This window comes from Miniopterus natalensis, chromosome 3 (genome assembly GCF_054644295.1).
Source record: "Miniopterus natalensis isolate mMinNat1 chromosome 3, mMinNat1.hap1, whole genome shotgun sequence".
NCBI classification, from domain to species: Eukaryota; Metazoa; Chordata; class Mammalia; order Chiroptera; family Miniopteridae; genus Miniopterus; species Miniopterus natalensis.
In genome coordinates this window covers 81,092,444-81,103,929 of record NC_142083.1, presented here as the reverse complement: position 1 = coordinate 81,103,929, position 11,486 = coordinate 81,092,444, and the positions used below count along the sequence as shown (strand labels likewise).

The 11,486-nt window shown below is 38.3% G+C and overlaps 1 protein-coding gene and 2 non-coding genes across 3 annotated transcripts; all 3 read left to right on the top strand.

The window, feature by feature from the left end:
- Window positions 1-1,016: 1,016 nt before the first annotated feature.
- Window positions 1,017-11,386, top strand: CCT6A (chaperonin containing TCP1 subunit 6A). The gene is made up of 14 exons (XM_016196290.2): window positions 1,017-1,241; window positions 1,662-1,725; window positions 3,311-3,445; window positions 4,293-4,466; window positions 4,961-5,064; window positions 5,765-5,875; window positions 6,157-6,316; window positions 6,410-6,492; window positions 7,387-7,483; window positions 7,767-7,914; window positions 8,535-8,668; window positions 9,059-9,161; window positions 10,062-10,134; window positions 10,379-11,386. The coding sequence occupies exons 1-14, from the start codon at window positions 1,105-1,107 to the stop codon at window positions 10,449-10,451; spliced, it is 1,596 nt and encodes a 531-aa protein (XP_016051776.1). The 5' UTR covers window positions 1,017-1,104; the 3' UTR covers window positions 10,452-11,386.
- Window positions 4,031-4,164, top strand: LOC148093536 (small nucleolar RNA SNORA22). The gene has a single exon (XR_015714307.1). It is a non-coding gene; the product is annotated as a small nucleolar RNA SNORA22 (small nucleolar RNA).
- Window positions 7,963-8,102, top strand: LOC148093535 (small nucleolar RNA SNORA15). The gene has a single exon (XR_015714309.1). It is a non-coding gene; the product is annotated as a small nucleolar RNA SNORA15 (small nucleolar RNA).
- Window positions 11,387-11,486: the final 100 nt, after the last annotated feature.

The following is an 11,486-nucleotide window of genomic DNA, read 5'->3' as shown; positions in this document are numbered from 1 at the left end:
CTCCCTCCCCTCTTCCCCCCTTCCTCTCACTCTAAAAATCAATAAAAATATAAAAATAACATTTATAGCACACAGAGATGATATTTGGGGAACAAAATGAGGGGTTCTGTGGTCTCATCCAAAAAAGACACTTTCTTCTTTTTTGGTTAATCCTCACCCAAGGATTTTTTTTCTATTGATTTTTAAAGAGTGGAAGGGGGGGAGGGGAGGGGAGAATACGGGAGAGGAGGGAAGGGGAGGGAGATCCATTGGTTGCCTCCTGCAAGCCCTGCCCTTCGGTCTGCGAGGGGGTGGGGGTGGGGCGTCTCTAACCACTGAGTCACACTGGCCAGGGCAGGAAAGACCTTTCTGAGTTGTTATCCTAGATGCACCAGAACAGTGGACAGAGCTCAGTTGCGGTAAACGTCGGCCTCGCTAAGGAAGCTCCACAGGCCTGGGATGTGGCCGCCTGCTCTGACCTGCCGGTTTAGAAATTCGTCACCAACCCTACGTGGTTCCTTTTGGTCACTGAGCTTGTGAGACCTGCCACGGCTTGTCAGGTTCACTGCATAGCCCTTTTCTTTCACAGCCCTTATCAGATTCATTCCGGTATCCCCACAGGACCCACAACATTGTCAACCACACAGTGTATACAGTCAAGAAAACGCTGGTAACAGGCATAAAAAAACGGAGAGGAAACAAGGCAAACCCGGGGCCTGGGGAGGGGGAAAGCCCACCCTGCACCCCGAAGTCAGAGACCTCCAGGAAACAGCAGCCGCTCTCTAGTAACGTGCAGACACGCAGGGCCCACCGGCTACAACGCGGGTCCGCAGAGCCGGGCCCCTGGGAACCGTAACACGAGCACAGCGAGCCCAACCGCCCCGGAACATTGTTCTCTGCGCGCAATGGCGCCGTAGCCCCGGCGAGAGGGGCGGGGCCGCAGGACTGCGAACCAATGAGCGGCGGCGCCGGCGGCCCCCGGCCCAATGGCGGCGGCGCGTGGGCACGCTGGGGGCGGGCAGGGCGCGCCCGACTTTTCCAGAAGACCCGGATAGCGCCTCCCGGCCACGCTGAGCTAGCTTGGGGCTTTCTTTGCGGCGCGTCTCTTTTTCTGCTGGCTCAGCGATGGCGGCCGTGAAGACCCTGAACCCCAAAGCCGAGGTGGCCCGAGCCCAGGCAGCGTTGGCGGTCAACATCAGCGCGGCCCGGGGGTTGCAGGACGTGCTGAGGACCAACTTGGGGCCTAAGGGCACGATGAAGATGTAAGGCGGGGCCGGAGGGGAGGACTGGGCGGGCTCCATGCGCCGCCACGGGCCTGATGCTGGGAGTCGTGGTCTCGAGCCCACCGCCCCTGGGCCGCGGCGGCCCCTTCTCCCTCGTTCTCCCTGGTCCGACCTGTTTCCTGCCCCGGCCGTTTCCTCTTGTAGTCGGTGCAGCCTCCGCATAGAGCAGAGCTGCTCGCGTGCGCTGTGCCTCCTCGTGCTCAGGGACTAGTGCGACCTTAGGGACTCGGCTGACTTTCTCGGAAGGGAGGGGGTGGGCGCTGCACCATTGTTACCAGGAGGAGAGAACCAGCCCCATGGCCCCAACTCCTTAGGATCTGGGTAAAGCATGGTTTTTATGGGAGTCACTTTGGTCTCCGTTGAAAAAGTCACACTGATTCGTTTCTGCTCATTGAACAGGCTTGTTTCTGGTGCCGGAGACATCAAGCTTACTAAAGATGGCAATGTGCTGCTTCATGAAATGGTGAGAGGCTTCTATATTAGATCAAAAACGTCTTGGTTTCCCATAGTACATTTAATTTGTAGGAAGATCTTTAATGTTTATTCCCGAGATAGGAGGAAATCATATTCATCACTTATCAGACAATGGAGGGAGTAGAAAAGAAGTGTAATCAGTAATAGTAGCAACAGTACAGTACAGCCCTGGAGTCTGATACTTACTTTGGGATCCCTACTCCTGACATCGAAGGCCTGGTTAAAGGACCATAATTATTAAAATTAATTCTAGTAAAATCTGAAAAACTAAGCAATTGACGCAATCAGATAGGCAAAATGAGATATATTGTTACACATTCTCTCTCTCTAAAACAGGGATTTGATTTTTCTCTGTTATATTTCGTCTCTCTGCCTCCAACTGTTGGGGAGATAAAACTCTGCTTAACCATTTTAGAAGTCTCAGTGACCAAGGATATGAGGTTATTGAGAGGATCAGTCAGTTTACACATCCCCAAATTCCCCAAACCTAGCAAGCAGTTCAAGTCCAAGAAAAGGAAATGACTTACCTGTGTTTTGAGTTCAGAGTAAAATTTAGGGTTTTGATAGTAGGATGCCTTGCCTTCAACATCCAGATGTTTGTAAATATCTACATTAAGGACTACTTAACCTAGAAGGTTTAGTTTTTGTTTGTTTTTAGTGGGCTAAATGTTCCCCTATAATAGCTAAGAACAACAGGAGTCACAGTTTAAGCTTAATGCCAGAAAAGCTGTATCTACATGGCTTTTTTATTTTTACATGATATTTTTGATATTGTGAAATACAACATAAACACAGAGAAGCACATTAAACATTTACAGTTTAACAAGGACTATAAAGAAACAGAAGTATACAGAATCACCTGTGTAGTGTCAAAAATAGTTAACATCCGCAAATTTAGATAATGAGATAGTCTGCAAGATGGCTGGGCTGGATTCTTAAAACTGTTCTCAAAGACATAAAAGGCGGGGAAACTGTTCTAGTTTAAAGTAGAATAGGGAGACAAAAACCAAAAGCCGTGCAAGGGCCTTGATTGGATCCTTTGTAATTAAGAATCTGTGGAGACTTGATGAATGTCCTGTTCTTCCGAAGCCTTTACTTACGGTGCTTTAGCATCCTCTGATGATCTTGGCTAACAGGGCTATTTTACTTCCTTTTAAATTATTTGGTCAGTGCTAAGTAATCCTGGAGGCTGCTGGGCTTTCATTTTAGAAGGCACCTGGTTTATTCTTACAAGAGTCCTAGATTTGTCATAAAGAGGCATGCATGGGTTTGAAATTATTTGTTACTGTTACCTGTTGGCTCTGTCATCTTGAATAAACCTTAACTGAGCCTCAGCTTTCCTTATCAGTAAATTGGAGATAATCTTGATAAGCAGACAGATTTATACATGAAAATGTTTTGGTCGTTGGAACTGGTAGTGCAAAATAACTAAAGGTGAGTTTTTAATTAAAGTAATATGTAGCTGGAAACTTGGGCAATTTGTGTACATAGCACTTAAGTAGGCTGTTCACACATTTTAAGGTATATTTGGATTGTTTTTAAGTTACTTAATTTTTTCTTTTTTCTACTTTCAGCAAATTCAACACCCAACAGCCTCCTTGATAGCCAAAGTAGCGACAGCCCAGGATGACATAACTGGTGACGGTACCACTTCCAATGTCCTAATCATTGGAGAACTGCTGAAACAGGCGGATCTCTACATTTCTGAAGTATACATGATTCTTGTGTTTCTGTGATATTTTATTGAGTATAAGAAATAGTATGAGTTTTATTTATATAACTGATGTGTTAATGGTAGCTAAGGCCACACCAGAATGTGAAGAGCAGGGGGCTCAGGTCTGGGAACCTGAGTCTGTATCTTGGTCTGACACAAATTTATTGTGATCCTGGACAAGTTAATCATCCTGAAAGGATTTCTTAATCAAGTTGCATTGCATATATGATTTATATGTGTCTATAATGTAAATTAATAATTGAGATCTATAAATGGGATGTTTAGGACTAGGCATATTTATAAGGAAAAAGCCAACCAAAAACTTAAAATTTAAATAAAAATTCTACTAAAACTTTTTTATCCCTGAGTAGTTCCAAGGTTAGAGCAAACCTCAATGAATAATACTATGATGTCAGGAGAACTTCTTGGGAAGACAGAGAAAGCAGACTATAGTCTCCCTGTCTACTTTTTATTAGTAAATTATGTGAATTTATTTCAGATTACCTATAGAAAAGATATAATGGTCCTGTTGACTGCAGGTTGTTGTGGCACGTTGAGTTTTTGTCACTATTCTTGCGGTTTGCACAGTGAACACCCAAGTGTGCTTTATAGTTCCCTTGGCTTTGACTCTGTGCTAGAGCAATGTCTGTTCTTTTCCTCTGCATTGAAAGGACTATTTATCCTTTTAAATGTATTCATAAAGTCAGCACATTATGTTGTATTAAACGGTGTGAATGATCCAGAATAAATCTTGAAAAACATACTTCATCATGAACTATAGTTGCATCTAATTGAAGAACTCCAGGGTTAGTGGTGGTTTTATAATTGTGTTTTTATTATAGGGTCTTCATCCCAGAATAATAACAGAAGGATTTGAAGCTGCAAAAGAAAAAGCACTTCAGTTTTTGGAACAAGTCAAAGTAAGCAAAGAGATGGACAGGGAAACACTCATAGATGTGGCCAGAACATCTCTGCGTACTAAAGTTCATGCTGAACTTGCTGATGTCTTAACAGAGGTATGTGTTGGATTAAAACCCCCTGATTTTAGAAACATCACTATACTTACAATTTCAGTTATAGGGTGCTCTCTAAAGTCTTCACAGTATCATACTGTGAAATAAGTAGGTTCATTTTTGTGGCAATTATAATCTGATCTGTGTCCCTAAAGTAAAATGAGAAAATCAAATAATTATATACCTGACCAGGTTATAAAGGTATAGTCGAAGCTTTCATTAAAAGGTTTATAAAATGGAGATTTTATTATAAAGCTTACTGTTAATATTTTTAATAAAATAGGAATGTCAGTGATTTTTAGGTAATGACAGGTTGAGATTTCAGAAATGTAAATGACTTCGGCCCTTTGCAAATGTATTCTATTAGCTCATAGAAAAAGATCAATTCGAAAGATTTTAAAGTTTAGAAACTGTCTAAACTTCTCTGCAGAACAAGTAACATAACCATCTTGACTTCTGCAAGTTAAATTCACTTAATGGTTATTCTCTTATTGAAGGCTGTAGTTGACTCCATTTTGGCCATTAGAAAACAAGATGAACCTATTGACCTCTTCATGGTTGAGATCATGGAGATGAAACACAAATCTGAAACCGATACAAGGTAGGTGGTAGAATACTATGAAATACTTATAAAGTGTGTTTACAAATTTACAGGCACTTTATACAACACATTTTTTGGCTCTTTTTTTTTTTTTTGTCTTTGAATTAATATATATTGCCTAGATGAGTATTTAATTTACCCAATAATATTTACTCTTGAAGTTAATGGTATAATGTGTGTATTAGTCAAAATGAATCAGAAAAGTAAGGTACATCAGTTGTTTGGCATTTATTGAACTGTTGAATACAAAGCCTAATGGGAGACCATTGGGAGATTTAAATATGTATTTCAAAGATCTAGTTTGAAAACATTTCAAAAATAATTTTAAAACAGTTTGATAGCCGGCCAGTTGAGACATTCTCTGTGCAGAATTTTCTGTACAGGATAAGTTGTTTTTGCCATGTTCTGGAATATTGCTTTTTCATAATTGACCCTACCTAGGTTTCAGCCAGAAGTCTTGTTCAAATAAGAAGAAATTAAGTTGACTGTGTGAAAATTATCAATACAGTTTCTGTTCAGTATTTTAATTTTGTTAGCATATGCTACACTCCATCTGAAAGTTAATAACTATAATTTTTAAAAATTTATTTTTTATCTATGGTTAACAGACAATATTATGTTAGTTTCAGGTATGTAACAGTTATTAGATGTTTATATGCCTTATGAAGTGATTGCCATAATTTTTTATGTGTTATAACAGCTTAATCAGAGGTCTTGTTTTGGACCATGGGGCACGGCATCCTGATATGAAAAAAAGAGTAGAAGATGCATACATCCTCACATGCAATGTGTCATTAGAATATGAAAAAACGTGAGTTTATATCCTCTTGTATTTGGATTGAGAAGCAGAGGAGCTTGATATTTTGGCAGGTCACGCCTTTGTGAGACTCACTTTCTCCACTGTACAGACAGTAATGCCTCAGTTGGGTTTGGGAGAATTTTAGGAAATAAACTCAGAATATACCAGGGGCAGCATTGGAATGAAGTGACTTTGTTAAATCAAGACTAACCCAGTTTCTGAGACTGCTGGTTTATCTTCTCAGAAAATAAATATTCTCTCCCCCCACCTTGTACTTTTTTTTTCTTAAACAGAGAAGTGAATTCTGGCTTTTTTTACAAGAGTGCAGAAGAGAGAGAGAAACTGGTAAAAGCTGAAAGAAAATTCATTGAAGATAGAGTTAAAAAAATAATAGAACTGAAAAAGAAAGTCTGTGGTGACTCAAATAAAGGATTTGTTGTTATTAATCAAAAGGTGAGAATGAATTTTGCTTTATAAACTAGTCTGAATCACCCATTATTATTTTTCAGGTGAAATATATTGAAACTAATTTTTTTTTTGTTATAGGGAATTGACCCATTTTCCTTAGATACTCTTGCAAAAGAAGGCATAGTAGCTCTGCGCAGAGCGAAAAGAAGAAATATGGAAAGGTACAGATAGCAAGCAGATCATCATCTGAGCAATGTGAATTTGTGCCAAGTTAACTGGGGTTATTCCCCCCCCCTACTTATTTTTGCATCTTCTTTTTTTTTTTATTGTGATAAAATACACATAATACAAAATTTACCATTTTCCCCATTCTTTAAAGTACAAAAAAATTTAGTGGGCATTAAGGTACTGTTGTACAACCATCACCATTGTCCATTTTCAGAACTTTTTCATCATCGCATGCTGAAACTACCCATTAAACAATAACTCCCCATTTTTCCTTCCTACACCCATTCCCCTGTAAAGACTGTTCTACTTTCTGTCTTTATGAATTTGGCATTTCATGTAAGGGAATCATGCAATAATTGGCCATTTGTGTCTGGCTTATTTCACTTAGCATAATGTTTTCAAAGTTCATCTGTGTTGTAGTATGTATCAGAATTTAATTTCTTTTTAAGGACAAACATTCCATTGTATGGATAATATCACATCCTTGTTTATCCATTTTTCTGTCAGTGGACATTTATTTGGGTTTCTACCTTTTGGGTTTTATGAATAGTGCTATGAACATTGTTTAAGTATGTACATATTTTTCAGTGTCAAGGGACAGCATCAAGGAGTTGCAGAAATACAAGAAAGAGCTCATGTTAACCTTTAGATTTCATATCAGAGGAGTATTTGCTGACTTGGGGAGAGTGGTTTAAATGGAGGGTTAGGAGAAAAGACCAGTTTTCAGCTGGTTGGTGGTACATGGAAAAGCTTAAGTTAAAATACATTTTAGAATATAATTTTAGTATGTAATTCTGACAGATTGCTTCCTAAAAATTATTAATCTTTTCTTTAAACATAACTAATAAGAATCATTTACAACTTCTTAAAATACTTCAATATTTCAGGCTGACTCTTGCGTGTGGTGGGGTAGCTCTAAATTCTCTTGATGACCTAAATCCAGATTGTTTGGGATATGCAGGACTTGTCTATGAGTATACATTGGTAAGTGTATTTTATTTCCAAAGGTAATACTTTTTGGTTCATTAATTCTTCAGTAATAAAAACTCATTCAAACTCTGGATCAGATTTATGCTTTGTTCACAAACATTTTAATGGTTTATGTGTAGCAATTAAACTCCTTTGGTGGGAAAGTCACATTTCTTGTGTGTGTGTTTTTAAAGAAATTGATCAGTGTTGTTTTTTGTTAATATGCTATTTATCGTTTCTTCTCTGATCATTGTTTTTACAACCATGTCTTGTTTTTGAAAATATTCTTTTTACATAGGGAGAAGAGAAGTTCACCTTCATTGAAAAATGTAACAATCCTCGCTCTGTCACATTATTGGTCAAAGGACCAAATAAGCACACACTCACTCAAATCAAAGATGCAATAAGAGATGGCTTGAGGGCTGTTAAAAATGCTATTGATGATGGTAAGAATCTCACTTTATTCAAACTATTTTTTTTTGCTAGTCTGAAAAGCATGGCTGAATACTGTGTTCTTTTTATCAGTAACTTACACAGCCAGACACCATGCAAAAGTAAAGTCTTCCCTTTAAAATGGCTATGATGGTATGCTAAGTTTTTTCATAGCATATCATTACTGAAAGTGGATACAAATAAAGAGTTAAGAGCTTCCAAGTGCTAGTTAAATTGAATCATGCAGCCCTGGCCAGTTTTGCTCAGTGGTAAGAGCAGACTGAAGGGTCTTGGGTTCAATTCCGGTCAAGGGCATGATCCCCAGCCCCAATTGGGGCATGTGCAGGAGGCAACCAGTTGATGTGACTCTCATGTCAATGTTTTCCCCATTCTTTCTGAAAAGCATGGAAAAAAATATCCTTGGTCAGGATTTTTTAAGAAATTGAATCATGCTATTTGATATGTTGCTTGTATTGCTTTTAAATGCAGTATTAAAATTGCTGTGGTTATATTGAATTCCCAAGAAGTTGTTTTCATGTATGTTTTTTAATTTGTTTTCCTGTAATTTTATAGTTTTCTTTGTAGCTTAGCATTTTCTTTTTTCTCCCCTCCTACATCCTGACCCACCCAACAGGCTGTGTAGTTCCAGGTGCTGGTGCAGTGGAAGTGGCAATGGCAGAAGCCCTGATGAAATATCGGCCCAGCGTAAAGGGCAGGGCCCAACTTGGAGTTCAAGCATTTGCTGATGCATTACTCATTATTCCCAAGGTCTGGCTACTTTAACAGTAAATTTTCTAAAATACACCAAAATGATTCAGCTGATGAACTTGAAAGCTTTTTGATAATGTGGGTTTTTTCATAATGTGGGTTTTGAATAAGTTCGGTCAGTTTTCTCTCTAACACTAGAATATCCAAATGTATTTGGTTTCCCTGCAAAGGAAACCTGACTATCTGAAGTTTCAGATGGCAAGAGATAACTGTTTTAAGAGAGTTTGCAGTGTAGGGGATATACAAGTACAAGCTTGCTTTTTAAGTTAAACTACAATCGATACTCATGATTTTCTGTTGGTTATTTGTTGGATATACTATTCATTTATTGTGCATTTGACCATTAATTCTTAGGTTCTGTATTTAAAGGATTAAATTTGCTTATTTTAGGTTCTTGCTCAGAATTCTGGTTTTGATCTTCAGGAAACATTAGTTAAAGTTCGAGCAGAACATTCAGAATCAGGTCAACTTGTGGGTGTGGATTTGAACACAGGTAAGAGACTGCAACTATTTGTAGGGGGAAAGTAGGTCTCATATAGGTGAGGTAAAGCCAGGAAGAATCAAAAGAATCTTGGGGAGTTGCTTTGCAATTTAATATTAGTCCTATCAGTGAACTCTGGGTTCTGAAGTACAATATAAAAATAGGATGACAGTGTACAGTAATTAAGGGCATCGAATATATATATTTGAGTGGTTTCAAAGAATATGGATTTGTTGTTCAGTGGTGGTAGGTGGTTCAGGTTAATATTGAAAGGTTTTATATTAGGTTTACTTTACTCAATTTTTTTATCAGGGACTTTGATAAGAAAATCAATTTGATGGTATTCACTGGTGAAAAAAGGCTGAGGATAGCAAATAATGCTGGAAGAGGGGACTAAATGTAATGAAATGTTTAAAGCCCTGTTCTTAGGCCAGCATAAGAATACAAATTATGTAAGTACAAAGTGGAAGAGGTCATTGAGATGTATCCAGTCAGTATGTGTAAGACCTACTGTTGTCAACAGCATCATTTAAGTTAATAAAAAAGGTTTCTGGAATGAGGAAAATATTAGCTCATTTTGGCCAGATTATAGTCCAAGTGCTATAATTTAATACAGACAAATGTGTCCAGAAAAACAAGATGAGCAAATATTTGGTAACGAAATAGAGCATTCCTACCACTGAAGTCCACAAAGTAGATGTCGGTCACTCATCAAAGATAACTACACAGGAATCATGGTTTGGAGTACAGCATTTGACTAGTTGAGGAACTTGGGTTCTCATAGTTAATACTGGAGGAAATGAGAGGAATCCGTGATGAGCAGAGCAGCACAAAATACTCTGTTCTTTTAGACAGCGTTCTGATCCTATGACCTGCTATATATGATTTTAAGACTACTGGATTACTTTTCAGGTGAGCCAATGGTAGCAGCAGAAGTAGGTGTATGGGATAACTATTGTGTAAAGAAACAGCTGCTTCACTCCTGGTAAGTTTGGAAGAGCCAAAACTAAAATAACCTTTAGGTAATCATCATACTCTCTTAATTTGGTGTATTCTGTTACCCCTAACCCCCATAAAAATATAAAAAACAAAAGTGTAGAAATGAAACTTGACTTTTGTCTATGGAGGAGAAAAGAGAAATTTAATTGGATGTAATTTGCACGGTTTAGTTGGAAATTAAGTTGAATTAGAGTTCATATCTGAAATCTGATTTATCTCTCCCCTTTCAGCACTGTGATTGCCACCAACATTCTCCTGGTTGATGAGATCATGCGAGCTGGAATGTCCTCTCTAAAAGGTTGAATTCAAGCCTCACTTGTATTACCTGAATCATGAAGACTCTACAGAGTTGATCCTAAGAATACAGCTATGGAAGTTTTGTCCTGGCTTCAAATGATTTTCAAAAGAATTTTTTTTTCCCCATATGAGGAAAGGAGAGAAGAACACTGGCACCACCTATTCAAATTCCAAAGTCTGAACCTATAATTACAGAAATTTTTAAATTGCACTCAGTGTATGCATAATAAGCAGGCCGTTTTCACCTAGTATGCACAGGATGTTTTGCTTTGGCTTCTGTGATATAAAAATACATGTTAGAAAACCACATGTTATCTACTTTATTAAATATTCCTTGAAAAACAAATTTTAATGGTTTAATAATTTCTTTTAATGATGTATTTTAATTTATCCAATAGTTCCCTACTAAGCATTTAAAGTTAAAGTTTTTATGCTATTATAAGTAACACTTTAGGTTTTGAAAGTACCCTTGCTTCCTTAGTATAAATTGCTGTGAATAAAATGATTGGATCTTTTAGTGGGACTTTTCATGCTTCGAGGTAGCTTTGCTAAAATGCTCTCCAGGAAAGTTAAGTGGGAGTAGGTAGAAAAATGAGTGAACTAGAGGCAACGGAATTGAAAGAACTGCAAATTTATCAAGTAGCAAAAATTAAAATGGAGGCAGAGATAGATTGCTTGAAGGCATGGTGACTGAGGGCTAGTTGAGATTTTCAGGTAGACCATATTTTCACACTTCTGGGCCTTTGCTTATGCTGAAATATCCATCTCCAAATCTTCAGTGTTGTTTTCTTCTGAAGTCATTCTAGTGTTTCCAGTAAGTCGGTTTTATACAGTTGGTATATCTGTACAGTCCTTGAAGGTGAAATTGTGTTGCTAAGCTGTGTATTTTGAGGACTTGGCAGTTGCCTACAGTGAGTATGCAATAAATGTTTAACTTGAAACCTTTTCTGTCATTTTGCACTGGCATTTCAAGGCACAAAAGGAATCTGAATATATCTTTATTCTTGAAAGTATCACAAATGTTGCCCTTTTCCCCCCATT

What these genes read in the sequence shown, in the direction of transcription:
- CCT6A (XM_016196290.2), top strand. Translation starts at nt 1,105, where the DNA reads ATGGCGGCCGTGAAGACCCTGAACCCCAAAGCCGAGGTGGCCCGAGCC. An exon ending in CGGATCTCTACATTTCTGAA is followed by an intron (nt 3,446 to 4,292) that starts GTATACATGATT and finishes TTTTTATTATAG; the next exon opens with GGTCTTCATCCCAGAATAAT. An exon ending in CATTACTCATTATTCCCAAG is followed by an intron (nt 8,669 to 9,058) that starts GTCTGGCTACTT and finishes TGCTTATTTTAG; the next exon opens with GTTCTTGCTCAGAATTCTGG.